Source organism: Trachypithecus francoisi, unplaced genomic scaffold, assembly GCF_009764315.1.
Source record: "Trachypithecus francoisi isolate TF-2019V2 unplaced genomic scaffold, Tfra_2.0 Lachesis_group2, whole genome shotgun sequence".
NCBI classification, from domain to species: Eukaryota; Metazoa; Chordata; class Mammalia; order Primates; family Cercopithecidae; genus Trachypithecus; species Trachypithecus francoisi.
In genome coordinates this window covers 85,322,582-85,335,810 of record NW_022681465.1, presented here as the reverse complement: position 1 = coordinate 85,335,810, position 13,229 = coordinate 85,322,582, and the positions used below count along the sequence as shown (strand labels likewise).

General features: G+C 38.4%; 1 protein-coding gene across 1 annotated transcript in view; it reads left to right on the top strand.

The window, feature by feature from the left end:
- The window catches only part of ARL15 (ADP ribosylation factor like GTPase 15), a 455,769-nt gene that overhangs the window by 145,324 nt on the left and 297,216 nt on the right, over positions 1–13,229 (top strand). The window contains exon 2 of the mRNA XM_033179558.1: positions 2,472–2,616. Within this exon, the coding sequence (XP_033035449.1) occupies positions 2,472–2,616 (145 nt within the window). The remainder of the gene's footprint in view (positions 1–2,471; positions 2,617–13,229) is intronic.

Sequence of the window (13,229 nt, the reverse complement as noted above, 5' to 3'; positions counted from 1 at the left end):
AGGCTAACTAATGGCATTGAAGTGAAGTGAAAAAGTCCAGGGTTTCTTATTTTGACATTATTTTCTTGAAGCGTGGAGGGCCCAGAGAGCATAGATTCAAGCATCCTATTAGTCTCTGTTTTCTTTTTCCTTTGCTTAGGTAAAATTTAAGTGTCGTTCATTCTTCATTCAACAATTATCTGCTGAGGGTAGATTCTATGCCATGTTCTCTGCTAGACACTGGGGGTACTGAGATGAAGGGGGACAGACATGGTTTTTACAGGCTGGTGATTAGTAAGAAACTACAATTGTCTGTGTAACGAATTTACAAAAGCCCTGTAGAGCTTGACGTGAATTCTAACACAATCTTAGGATTGGAGGAGACTGCCCTGAGGACTGGATGATTAAGTTGAGACCTAAAATTGATGAAGTGTTGGCTAAGTCCAGAATAGGGGAAAGAGGAAACCGCATATTAGATGCCTCAATTGAGGTAAGAGAGGTAATGGCTGGAGGATCTAGGGGAGTGAAGGCAATGCGACTTGTGAGTTTGGCTGGAGCATATCATGGAGTGTAGGGTAGACCATGGTAAGGGTTTGGGCTGGAGAGCTGGGCAAAGTCACTGGGATGACTTAAGCACGTATGGTCAGATTTTCTGTTTATGAGCAATCCAGTGGCTGCAGTGTGGAGAATAGGGGGCACAAGCGCAAATATACTGGACCTAGTGGGAGGATATTGATGTTGCCCAGGTGATGATGGCCTGGGCTGGACAGAAGTGGACAGATCCTAGAGCTACTTCAAAGGTCATATGAACTGGATTTGTTGATTAGATGTGAGAAATGAGGGAGAGAGATAATCAAGCTTCATTTACGAGAGTATGACAGCCAATTAGGATTCAGATTTTATCTGAGTGAGATGAATCAACAGACTTTTTTATAGGTCTCTTCTCTCATGATCTCCAGATGACCCAGAGGTGAGTAGATCTGCCTTCTTTCCTCCCTGTTTCCCCCTTTCCCTCTTTCTCTCATGAATCATCCAGGGTCTAAATGTTTCAGGCTCTATAAGCTGGCACATCGTTGTCCCCTATGGATAAGTAGAACGATCAAAAGCTGCACGAATGATACCCTGTCTCCCAAATCCTCTTGGCTGACTTTCTTTCTTTCTTTCCTTTCTTTCCTTTGTTTCTTTGCTTTCTTTCCTTTCTTTTTCTGAGATGGAGTCTCACTCTTGTTGCCCATGCTGGAGTGCAGTGGTGTGACCTTGGCTCACTGCAACCTCTGCCGCCCAGATTCAAGTGATTCTCCTGCCTCAGTCCCCTGAGTAGCTGGGATTACAGGCACCTGCCACCATGCCTGGCTAATTTTTTTTTTTTTTTTTTTGTATTTTTAGTACAGACACGGTTTCACCATATTGGCCAGACTGGTCCCAAAGTGCTGGGATTATAGGCGTGAGCCACCGTGCCTGGCCCAGATTCCCTTGTCTTTAACTCTTACAGAGCAAACAGGTTTGTGTAGTGCACAAACTATACTACAGTTCATAGTACCCTGGCTGGTTGACCTGAAATAGAATTTAACAAAGGCCAGAAAGGCAATGGTATGTACAGAGACTCTGTTTAATGATTTTAAAAATCTTTGTATTTTGAAATAATATCAGTGGTAAGACCAGAACAAGGAATTTTCCTCTATTCTCTTCACTGAGCATCACTAGTCATTAACATTTTGCCATGTTGACTTTATCACTCTCCTCACCAGATAAAGATGGAGCTGGAGATTTAGAATTTTTCTGAGCCAGTTAATTGTGGACATCAAGACCCTTCACCTCTAAATACTTAGAGGTATTATAAATAATTAGAATATTTTCTCAGAACAATGATTTTTCTTACATAACCACAGTACATTGATTAAATTCAGGAAATTTAACCTTATACAGTACTCTTATCTAATATGCAGTCTATATTCAGTGTTCACTTATTGTCTCAATAATGTCATTTATGGCTTTTTTCTTTTCCTTTTTGATCTAGGATCTAGTCCAAGATGTATTGCATTTTTATCATGTCTTTTTAGTCTTCTTTAACGTGGAACAGTTCCTCAGTCTTTCTTTGACTTTTAAGACATTGGTATTTTGGAGGAGAACAGCCCAGTTGCCTTATGGAATACTCCTTAGATTGGCTTTATCTGGTTTCCTCATGCTTAGATTCAGATTGTGTGGTTTTGGCAGGAAAGCTGTGGGATGATGTCATGCTTTTTGCAGTGCACCTGCCATAGCAGGAAGGCAGCCATGAAGTAGAAAAACATTTCATAACTAAGGATGTTAACTTTGATCACTTGGCTAGAGTGGTGTCTCTAGGTTTCACTGTTCTAAAGTTACCATTTTCTTCCTTATAGGTAATAGTTTATTCAATTACTTTTTAATACTTAGTCAGTCATTTTAAATGTGACTAAGGTTTATTTCCACACTCTCATTTAAAGGAACATTTTCCCCCCTTCTTTTGGCAGTGTTTTAGAGCACTTTGCTGCAAGGGACCACCACCTGCACGACCAGAATATGACCTGGTTTGCATAGGCCTCACAGGCTCTGGCAAAACCAGTCTGTTGTCCAAACTCTGCAGTGAAAGCCCCGAGAACGTCGTGTCGACCACAGGTGGGTACTGTACTGGGGTTCTGTCTCTTCTTCTTTCTCATCCCAAGATGTCCTGGTTTCCTGTGCAATTTACGTGGTTCCTCCCCTCCCTTCTACTTATAGTGTAATGCTTTAGTCAGTTTATTAATTTTAAACACTATCTCTTTTTCAAAAAAGATTTGAAATGGATTTAATAGCATTAAACTGCTGTATCCTGTATCCCTCTAGCAGGTCATTTCAGTGGCACTAAATAAATGAAGCTTGGGAAAATATTAATACAAATGAATCCTGAAATCTGGAACGCTGATATATGACAAAATGGATTCATCTTGGGTCCGTGGAGTACTTTCCTTCCTTGAAGTGTCACTCCAGCCTATGTTTCTTGGCCACACACTCCCTGAACAGTAAACTGATGTAGTCTGAATCTTCTTCCCTCGTCATTTTTCACCTGGAGGAAAGTCAGTGCAAGAGGTCATCCATCAGCCTTTCCCTATTGCTTCCTGATGGAGCCAAGCAAAGTCAGTCTAGGGCACTGGTTCTCAATCAGGGGAGATTATGCCTCTGAGGGGGACATTTTGGAGACATTTGTGGGCAGGGGTTTTACTGGCTTCTGGTGGATAGAGGCCAGTGATGCTACTAAACATCCTACAATGCACAGGGCAGCCCCCATAGCAAAGAGTTATCAGGTCCAAAATGTTTTCGGTGTCAAGTTATTAGTGAGAAATGGCTAGGGTTTTTGTTTTTTTTTTCACTTCCCAAGTGTGTCCTCTTTCTCTTCTGACAATGAAGAAGGAAAGAAGAGTGTAAGTTAGAGGAAATAATGGAAGAACAGTTGTAAGAGATGGAGAACAGAGCTGCTGTGCAGAGAGAGCTGATAAGGAAGGAAAAGGGTGAGACGTTGTCTGGAAAGTTGAAAAGATTGTTCATCAGCCAGCTTATTCTGAGCATCTACTATGTGCTAGGTTCAATGTTAGACATGAGATAAGCAATGATTTCAGCATTCCAGGAGTCTCAGTATACTGGCTGCATAAACATTAAGTTCACATCCAGAAATCGACGGGGCGTGGAAGGAAGGGGCATGACAGTGTTGCCTGGACCTGGGGAAGGGAAGGATGCATGATGTGGTTTGCTACGTTAGATTTGAAGTTGACAAGTAGGTCTGGTACAAGAAACAAGGTGAGGGGGTGGAAAAGAAAGAGGACTTAGGAGCAGAGGGGCAGTGTGAAGACAAGGAGTGTGAAACAGATTGGCAACCCCTAGAAACTGCATTTCTGTGTGGCTGCAGTGTATGTTTAATAGAGTGCCAGGAGACAGATTGTATTCAATGGTGGCTGACTCTTAGCAGACCTTTCATACTGTGCTCAGGAGTTTGGGCTTTTTGTGTAGATAGTGCAGAGACATCAGACTGTTTTAAGCAAGGAAACTACATGATCAGATGTCCATTTGAGAAGAATCAAACTGGCCATGATGTGGAGGCTAAATTGTGAGTAGTGCAGTTAAAGGCGGAGTCAGAAGATTACTGAGATGGTGCGACTGAGATGATGAAGGCCTTGGCTGAGGCAGTTACAGGGGGAAGAAGAGGAAGGAATAAGTAGGATACATATTTGAGGGCTAGAATTGACAAAGCCTAGTGCAGTTGAGTTCAGAGAGTGAGAGTGAGAAAGCCATGGCTGTCTCAATTCCTGGCTTAGGTGATGATTGGATGATGGAATTATTAATTAGCATTTCCTGCAAAAAGTAGAAAGGATATTGTTGATCAAGAACCTTACTTCAGTTCAGGTCAGCTTTTGCCAGCAAGTAAGCTAGAGAGAAAGTACAGGTTTTGAGAACTTTTCCGATTTTAGAATTGAGATAAGAAACTGTGGAGCTGTTAAAGGAATAGAGACATCGCTTGGTTTTAGGATGAGGGGAAGAATAAGGGCATTGTAATGAGTAGAGAGATCCCAGAGAGGATTAGCAGAGCTCATGTGTAGCCTCTTTGCAGGAAGCTGTTTCTGACTACCTTCTTTTCTCCTTGGACAGAACTGAGTACTCCTTCCTCTCCCTACTAGGCGTTGTCTGTATTTCTCCCAGTTAGTGCCTGTAGCACTGCTTTGTGTACATGCCCATCTCCCCATCTTGGGTTAGAATCTCCTAAGGGTGGATAGAGCATTGTATGTGGTATTGTATACCCAGAGTCTGGCACAAGGTTTGAGCATGGATACAGATGTCTGTTAAATTAATAAGCAAATGAAAGTAAATTGAATCTATATAGTCCTCTGTCAGCCTTATAACAGCCCTTATATGACAGGTAGGAATCTTTTTCCATATTCTGTTTCTAAATTACCTGAAGATCAAAGGTATGGTGACATGGCTATTGTTATACAGCTAGAGATAGGATGCCAGTTCAGGTGTTCACGTGAAGTTTAGTGGTATCCAAGGTTTAGGATTTCTGATGGAAGTATGTACTTTATTGGTTGTTTGTAAAACTGTGAATATCTTTTGACTAATGTGCAATGAAGTTATATAAACTTCATTAGCTTAATTCTTTTCAAGGAAAATAGCTTCTAAAATATATGTAAGAGTAATGCAAAGTATGCTTTTCTTCACTTATCAGAGTTATCTTCCAGCACTATGGCTGGAGGAGCAGTTTTGAATTATAGTGTAAAAGGTTGTCTGTATATAATTTTATTACTTGTAAGTTATGTTTTGTATTTGTTTTTATTACATTTTTTAATAATATGTTTTACCAGAATCATTGTGTGCTAGTCGATTTTCTGATTAATTAGTTATTAGGTTGGCTAATTTTTTGGATATCAAGCTTCTTTGAGTGGTCATTGTTCTGAACCTGGCATAATGCATTTTTGGAGGCCTCCTTGGAGGAAGCTGCCATCAAGAAGTTTACACCCAGGTTAGGTAGATAAGTTGTGTATTCATAAAAACAGTTCACATATATTGCTTATTTAATATACGCCAGGCTCTGTGCTAAGACAGAATGTGATATGTGGTATACTTAATGGTGTAAATATGAAAGTTAAAAGAGGAGAGTGATCATTTCTAATCTGAAGGGGCAAAAAAAGCTCATAGTTAAGGTTACATTTGAGTAGGGTCTCATATGATGGGTAAGATCTAAGCAGAGAGGAATGGGGTGAGGAGAGTTGGGGATAGAAAGCATAGGTGTATTCAGAGAAAGATTAGTGGTCTTACTGAGTTAAGACACAGCATGCAGAGATTTAGGGTATGTTGGGATCTAAGGCGAGAGACTAGAGAAGCTGTTGGGGGAGACCCGTTAGATGTAGAGGTGATCCAGCAGGGACAATACTTGTGGGGATGTTACTGCTACTGTAAAAGTAACAGTTATGCTGGGTATTCGAGAGGAAAGGAAGATAAAACAATCAAATATGAATCAAGTTTATAGCTTTGTGTTTTGGTGAATTGTTAAAAAAAAAAGTAGGGAGAACATGACAGAGAGTTTTAAGATAAAAATAATGAGTTTAGTTTGGGGCATGCTAATTTTGAGGTTTGACAGGACATCCAACAATGATCCGAATGCTACAAGACAAGCAGACTAGAGAGATTTTGGAGATAGAGAGATTTGAGAGACAACTCGGTCGTGGATTTGGATGAGATTGTCCAAGGGTAATGGGTAGAAAGTGGAAGAAAGGTGCTAAGCACCAATTATATTTTGTTAATTCATTCCACATTTCACTGAATGCCTGTTATGTGACTGACACTGATTTAAGGACTGAGGATATATCAGTTAACAAAATGTACAAACAACCCTGCTCTTTGGAGCTTACGTTACAGCATCTGCTTTTGATAAGGAATATAAGTCAGACAGTTCTATATAATATCCTTTAAGTCAAATATGGGCAAGAAATCAAAAGAACCAGTCAAAAAAGGTAAACAGAAGTCTAAAATCTGAGAAAGGTCATTGGATGTGGTGACAATGTGCTAATTAATAACCAATGGTAGAAACAGCTTCCTTAGAGTATTGAAGTGGAAACCAACCTGAGAAATGAGGGGATGAAGAGCAAGCAAAGGAATTAAGGGGTAGACCATCATTTTCACTCCTTAACTCTTTGAAATATAGACAGTTCTTTCAAGAAGGTTGACATAAAAAGAGAAAATAGTGCTAAGAAAATTTGTTTCTATAAGAAAATGTCTCACGAGCATGCTAGTAGTCAAGAGGTTTAGAGTGGTCATCAGGGGAAAAGGCGAGACTGAAGATGCTCAAGAGAGGGCAGTGAGCCCAAGAATGCGTGAGGACTTGTTGTTCTGGTAAGATGGAATAACTGGAACTGGTTTACTCTCCCATCTAAAAGAAGAAGAAGAACAACAACAACCAGCTCATGAAATATACAAAACAACAATTTTCAAGCCAGTAAATACAGTTATCCTTGAGAGATGAGAAACAAATGAGATGTGCGCTGTGATTGTCCCAGCTTAATGCCTTGAGAGTTCCCAGGCTGTGGCACAGTTCCAGAGGGAACTGAGGTGGTGCTCAGTGAACTCCCTGCATTGAAGAGATGAAGCTGAGAGCAAGGGGAGACCAAGATGGCTAAGGTCCACAGAATCGAGTACCAGAGAAAAGAGTTGTACAGAGAGAGAACACTAGAGATTTTCAGAGGGTCTCCTTGAGTATTCAGCAAAATATTCAATCCATGCATGTGAGGAAACTTCCGAAGGCCAGGGCAAGAACCATCTTAAAGGACTAGAGGAAACAGTGGTTGGTGTTCACACAGGGCTGAAAACTATGCCTGTAATCACCAGATGGACTGGACTGGAAAACTTATAACTCACCAGGAACTGGGTAGAGTACTTGGCAAGGTCAGCCGTAAGTGGAGTTCTACTCTGGACTCACATGACAGATAGTATTAGCCAGTCCCAAAACCTCAGATGGTTGTCTAGTAATGGTAATGCATCTCAGTACAAAGCTGTATAGGATTTAAAGAAAAAATATTCATCACTCAACAAGGTAAAATTCACAGTGTGTGACAGTCAGTCAAAGATTATCAGGCATGGGAAGAGGCCAGAAATCATGATTCATAGTGAGAATAATCATCGAATTGGAACTGACCCAGAACTGATATAAATATTAGAAGTAGCAAAGGGGGTCATTAAAACTGTTATTATCACTGTATTGTATCTGTTCATAGAGACAATCTGAGAGAGAAAAAAATGCAAAGAGCATCCAGTGAGCTGTGGGACAACTTTAAACCTAAGCTAGGGTAATTTGAGTCCATGAAGGTGAGTGGAAAGGGACAGAAAAATATTTGAAGAAATAATAGCTGAAACGTTGTCACACATGAAGAAAACTCTACACCTACAGATCCAAGAAGCTCATTGAACCCCAAACAAAAGGAACATGAGCAAGGCTGGGCACAGTGACTCATACTTATAATTCCAATACTTTGGGAAGCTGAGATGGAAGGATCACTTGAGGCCAGGCATTTGACACCAGCTTGGGCAATATAGTAAGACCCCAATCTCTACAAATAAATAAATAAATAAATTAGCTGCACATGTTGGTGCTCGCCTGTAGTCCCAGCTACTTGTGAGGCAGAAGTAGGAGGATTGCTTGAGCCCAGGAGTTTGAGGCTACAATGAGCTGTGATCACACTGCTTTACTCCAGCCTGGGTGATAGAGAGAGAGAGAGACCCCATCTCTTGGGGGAAAAAAAGAGAGAGAGAGAAAGAAACATGAATATAACTATACCAAGGCACATCATAATAAAATTGTTCAAAATCAGTGATAAATAATATGGATGTTTAATTTTATGTGTAACTGGCTGGGTCCCAGTGCCCAAATATGTAGTCAAACATTAGACTGGATGTTTCTATAAGGGTAGTTTGGGATGAAATTAATACTTAAATCTGCGGATTTTGACAGATTGTCCTTCATAATTTGGTTTGGCCTCATCCAGCTAGTTGAAGGCCTGAATAGAATAAAAGACTTGCCTCCCTGGAACAAGAGGGAATTCTTTAGTAAATGACCTTTGGACTTGAACTGCATATTGATTCTTTCCTGGGTCTCCAGCCTGCAAACCCAAGCTTCAGATTTTGGATTTACAGCAACTATAATTGTGTGAGCCAATTTCTTAAAGTATTTCTCTGTCTCTCTCTCTCTGTATATGTATTATGTATATATTATATATAGATAGATATAAATATATATCATATATATCTATATATGATATATATAGATATATATTTATCTCTATTAATTTCTATATATAGAATATCTATATATAAATATATCACATATAGAGATATAAATATATATAAATATATAGATATCTATATATATCTATATATTATATATATTTATATCTATACATGCACCTATATGTGCATATAAATATACATATAAACACACATCCTTTTGTTTTTTTTTTCTCTTGAGAACAAAGTAGTACAAAGAAAATACCTTAAAAGCAGATAAAAGATGTTACATGAGTAAGAATAAAAAAAAGGATGGCATCACATTTTTTCACTGGAAAAATGCGGGTAAGAAGACATTGGAGCAGCATCCGAAAGGGAAAAAACTGTCAACTAATATCCAGCAAAAGTCTCTTTTAAAAAGAAAGTAAAAATAAAGACTTTTTCAGATATACAAAATCTGAAGGAATTTATTGCTAGCAGATAAGCATTATAAGAAATGTTAAAGGAAGTCCTTGAGTCAGGAAAAAAATGATACCAGATGGAAATCTGGATCTATATAAAAGAATAAAGAGTGATAGAAATGCAAATTATATGAATAATTATATAAGATTTACTTCTTATTATTTAAATATCTTTAAGTGGTACTCTTTAAACAACGGTAATAACCACATATTATGGCGTGAACAACATGTAAAAGTAAAATGCCTGAGAAAAATAGCATAGAGGTCATGGGGACAAAGGGAAGTACAATATTGGAAGATTCTTATACTATATGTGAAGTTGTATACTAACACTTGAAGGTAGACTGATTAAAGATGTACTACAAACCCCAAAGTAACCACTAAAATAGCAAAACAAAGAATGAGAACCAAAAAAGCAACAAATGAGATGAAATAGAAGTATTGAAAACAATCCAAAAGAAGGCAGAAAAATAAGAAAAGGGGAATAAGAATAGATGAAACAAATAGGAAACAAGTAGAAAGGTGATACAGTCAAACGTAAACATCAATAATAGTATTAAATATAAATGATCTAGACTCCTTAATTAAGAGGCAGAGATTGATATAATAGATTTTTTTAAAAAACCAAGCCCCAACCAAATATTGACTTTAAGAATCAAACTTTAAGTATAAAGACACAAATAGGTTAAATATAAAAAGGTGGAAAAAGATACATCATGCTAACACTAGTCTGAAGAAAGTTGGGGTAGCTATGTTAATATTAGACAACGTAGATTTCAGAGCAATGAATAAGGCTGGGGATAAAGAAGTTCATGATGAAGGGATCATTTAATCAAGAGACTGTAATAGTATTATACATTTATGTACTTAACAGAGCTTAAAAATATATGAAACAAAAAAAAAAGATAGAACTGCAGAAAGAAATTTACAAAGCCACAATTACAATCAGCGACTTCAATTTCTCTCAATAATTTATAGATTATGTGGAAAGAAAATCAGCCAGTACATAGTAGCCTTCAACAACACTAACAGCTAACTTGACTTGATTAACATTTTATAAAATACTCCACCCAGCAACAGAAGACATTCTTTTCAAGTACACATAGAATATTTGCCAAATTAGGCCATAACCTGGTTTATGAAAACAAGTCTAAATAAGTTTAAGTGGCTTCAAGTTATGTTCAATATATTCTCAGACCACAATAGAATTGCATTAAAAATCAATAACAAGAAGAAAAAAAAATTCTCCAGTATTTGGAAACTCACTTATTTCTAAATGACCCATGAATCAAAGAAGGTATCAAAAGAGAAATTATAAAGGATTTTGCACTGAATGATAATGCAACATATTAGAATTTGTGGTGCCTATAAAATGGGACTTTAAGGAAAGTTTATACCACTAAATATCTGTTCAGAAAAGAAGGGCCTCAAATCAATGACCTCAGCTGTCACCTTAGGGAACTAAAAGAAAAATGGATTAAACCCAAATAAGCAGAAGAAAATGAAGATCAAAGTGGAAATCAATGAAATAGAAGAGCCATAGAGAAAATTAGTAAAACCAAAAGCTGGTTCTTTGAGAAGGTCAGTAAAATTGATAAAACTCTAGCCAAACTGATCAGAAAAAATAAAAAAGACACAAGTAACCAATATCAGGAATAAGAAAGGTGACATCAATGTAGATTCTATAAATAGTAAGAGTTAATAAGGGAATATCATGAACAACCTTATGCCAATAAATCTGACAACTTAGAGAAAATGGACAATTTCCTTGAAGGACAAACCATCAAGTCTCACTCAAGAAGAAATAGAAAACCTCGATAGACCTATATCTGTTTAAGAAATTGATACCTTGGCCGGGCGCGGTGGCTCAAGCCTGTAATCCCAGCACTTTGGGAGGCCGAGACGGGCGGATCACGAGGTCAGGAGATCGAGACCATCCTGGCTAACATGGTGAAACCCCGTCTCTACTAAAAAATACAAAAAACTAGCCGGGCGACATGGCGGGCGCCTGTAGTCCCAGCTGCTTGGGAGGCTGAGGCAGGAGAATGGCGTAACCCAGGAGGCGGAGCTTGCAGTGAGCTGAGACCGGCCACTGCACTCCAGCCTGGGCGGCAGAGCGAGACTCCGTCTCAAAAAAAAAAAAAAAAAAAAGAAATTGATACCTTTTCTTTCCTTTTTTTTTTTTTAAGTCTAGTTGGTTTCACTAGTGAATCCTACCAAACATTTTAAGGAGGAAATACTGCCAATTCTTTACAATCTCTTCCAGAAAATTGAAGAGGAGGAAAAAATGCCCCAACTCCTAAGACCAGCATGAAGCTGATACCAAAACCACACAAAGACATTGCAAAAACAAAACAAAACAAAACAAAAAACTGCATACCAATAGCCCTCATGGACACAGATACAAAAATTATAAGCAAAAATCTACCAAATCAAATTCAACAATAATATTTTAATAGGATAATATGTCATGACCATGTGACATTTATTCTAGGAACGCAGAGTTGGTTGCACATTCAAAAATCAACTTAGTTCACAATATCAATAAACCGAAAGATGAAACTGATCCTGTGAATATATGCAAAAAACAAAAACAAAAAAATCTCAGCATCAATTTTTGACAAAAACTCTTAACAAAGTAGGAATGGAAAGGAATTACCTCAACTGTTAAAGGGCATCTGTGAAAACCCTACAGCTGTTGTCACAGTTAATGGAGAAAGAGTGAATTGTTTCCTGATCAGATCAGGAATAAGACATGGATATCTGTTCTCACCACATCTATTCAAGATTGTGGTAGAGATTCTAGCCAGTAAATCAGGCAAGAAAAATAAATAAAATGGTTTCATTTTGGGAAAGAATAAATAAAAACTTACTTGTTGATGGCATGATTGTTAAAGTAGAAAATTTAATTGAAACTACAACTCTTTGCTATAAACCGGAGATGGTTGATGTGAATTAGAACTGATAGTTTTAGAGATCTGAAAAACTGTCAAAAACTTAGAGGATAGCTGTGGCTATTAGTTTTAAGAATGTTACCCATAAGAATAGAAGCAGATAGGGTGCGGTGGACAACTGTTAGCCAAATATTGAGTTCATTCAGATAGATGAACAAACTCCCTGAAAACTGGTAGGTCGGAATGCAGAGGTCCACATATAAGTAAACGTCGTAACTCAGGTAGGATGTTATTAACAAGTGGCTACGATGAAGTGTTCTGAAAGCATAGAAGGAAGCAAAGTTTGTGCTGAGAGGCGCTGATAAGAGAAGGAAAAGCTCTGTTTGCTAGTGTATGGAGGGAGAAAAAGTGTGCAGGGAAATGCTGGAGCATGGAGAAGACTTCTTAACAAAGGTAAAGTTCCATATGATTTGCTGAGAGGGCTCTGTAGTGATAAAGGCTGAGTTGGCATGGGAGGCAGGAAGTAATGATGTCGGAGAAGAGGGGTAGATGCTTGTTCTTTGGGTCTGTGTGTTCATTATAGTGAAAGAAGGAGGGCAAGATGTTGGAGAAACAAGTTACTGATGGTAGAGAAGGGTTCGCGGATAGGCAGCAGAGGAGGTCCCACAGGCTGACTTTAGTTATCAGGGGATTCACAACTATTCAGTGCTGGAGTTTGAGATGGGCATTGCTGACATCTTCAAACTTACTGCCGAGGTCCAGACATCTTCAAACTTACTGCCCAGGTCCAGACATCTTCAAACTTACTGCCCAGGTCCAGAGTTCTTTTTATTGTTCATAGCAGGTGCATGTGTGTGTGTGTGTGTGTGTGTGTGTGTGTGTGTAAAAGTAAAGAAGAACAAAGGGGATGGAAGGAGGGTACTGAAATAAACAGCAAATTCCAATAGTAATAAAGGTAACTTGGTAAAGAATTGAGGAAGTCAGAAATCCACATGTGTATGTAGACACTCAGTGTGGAAGATGGCAGAATAGCTGGACTAGGCCTCCAGTGAATCATTCACAAGGAAAAGATCAAGGAACTTAACTATATAAAAATTTAAAACCATTGGAAAGCTAAAATTAAGATAAATATAAA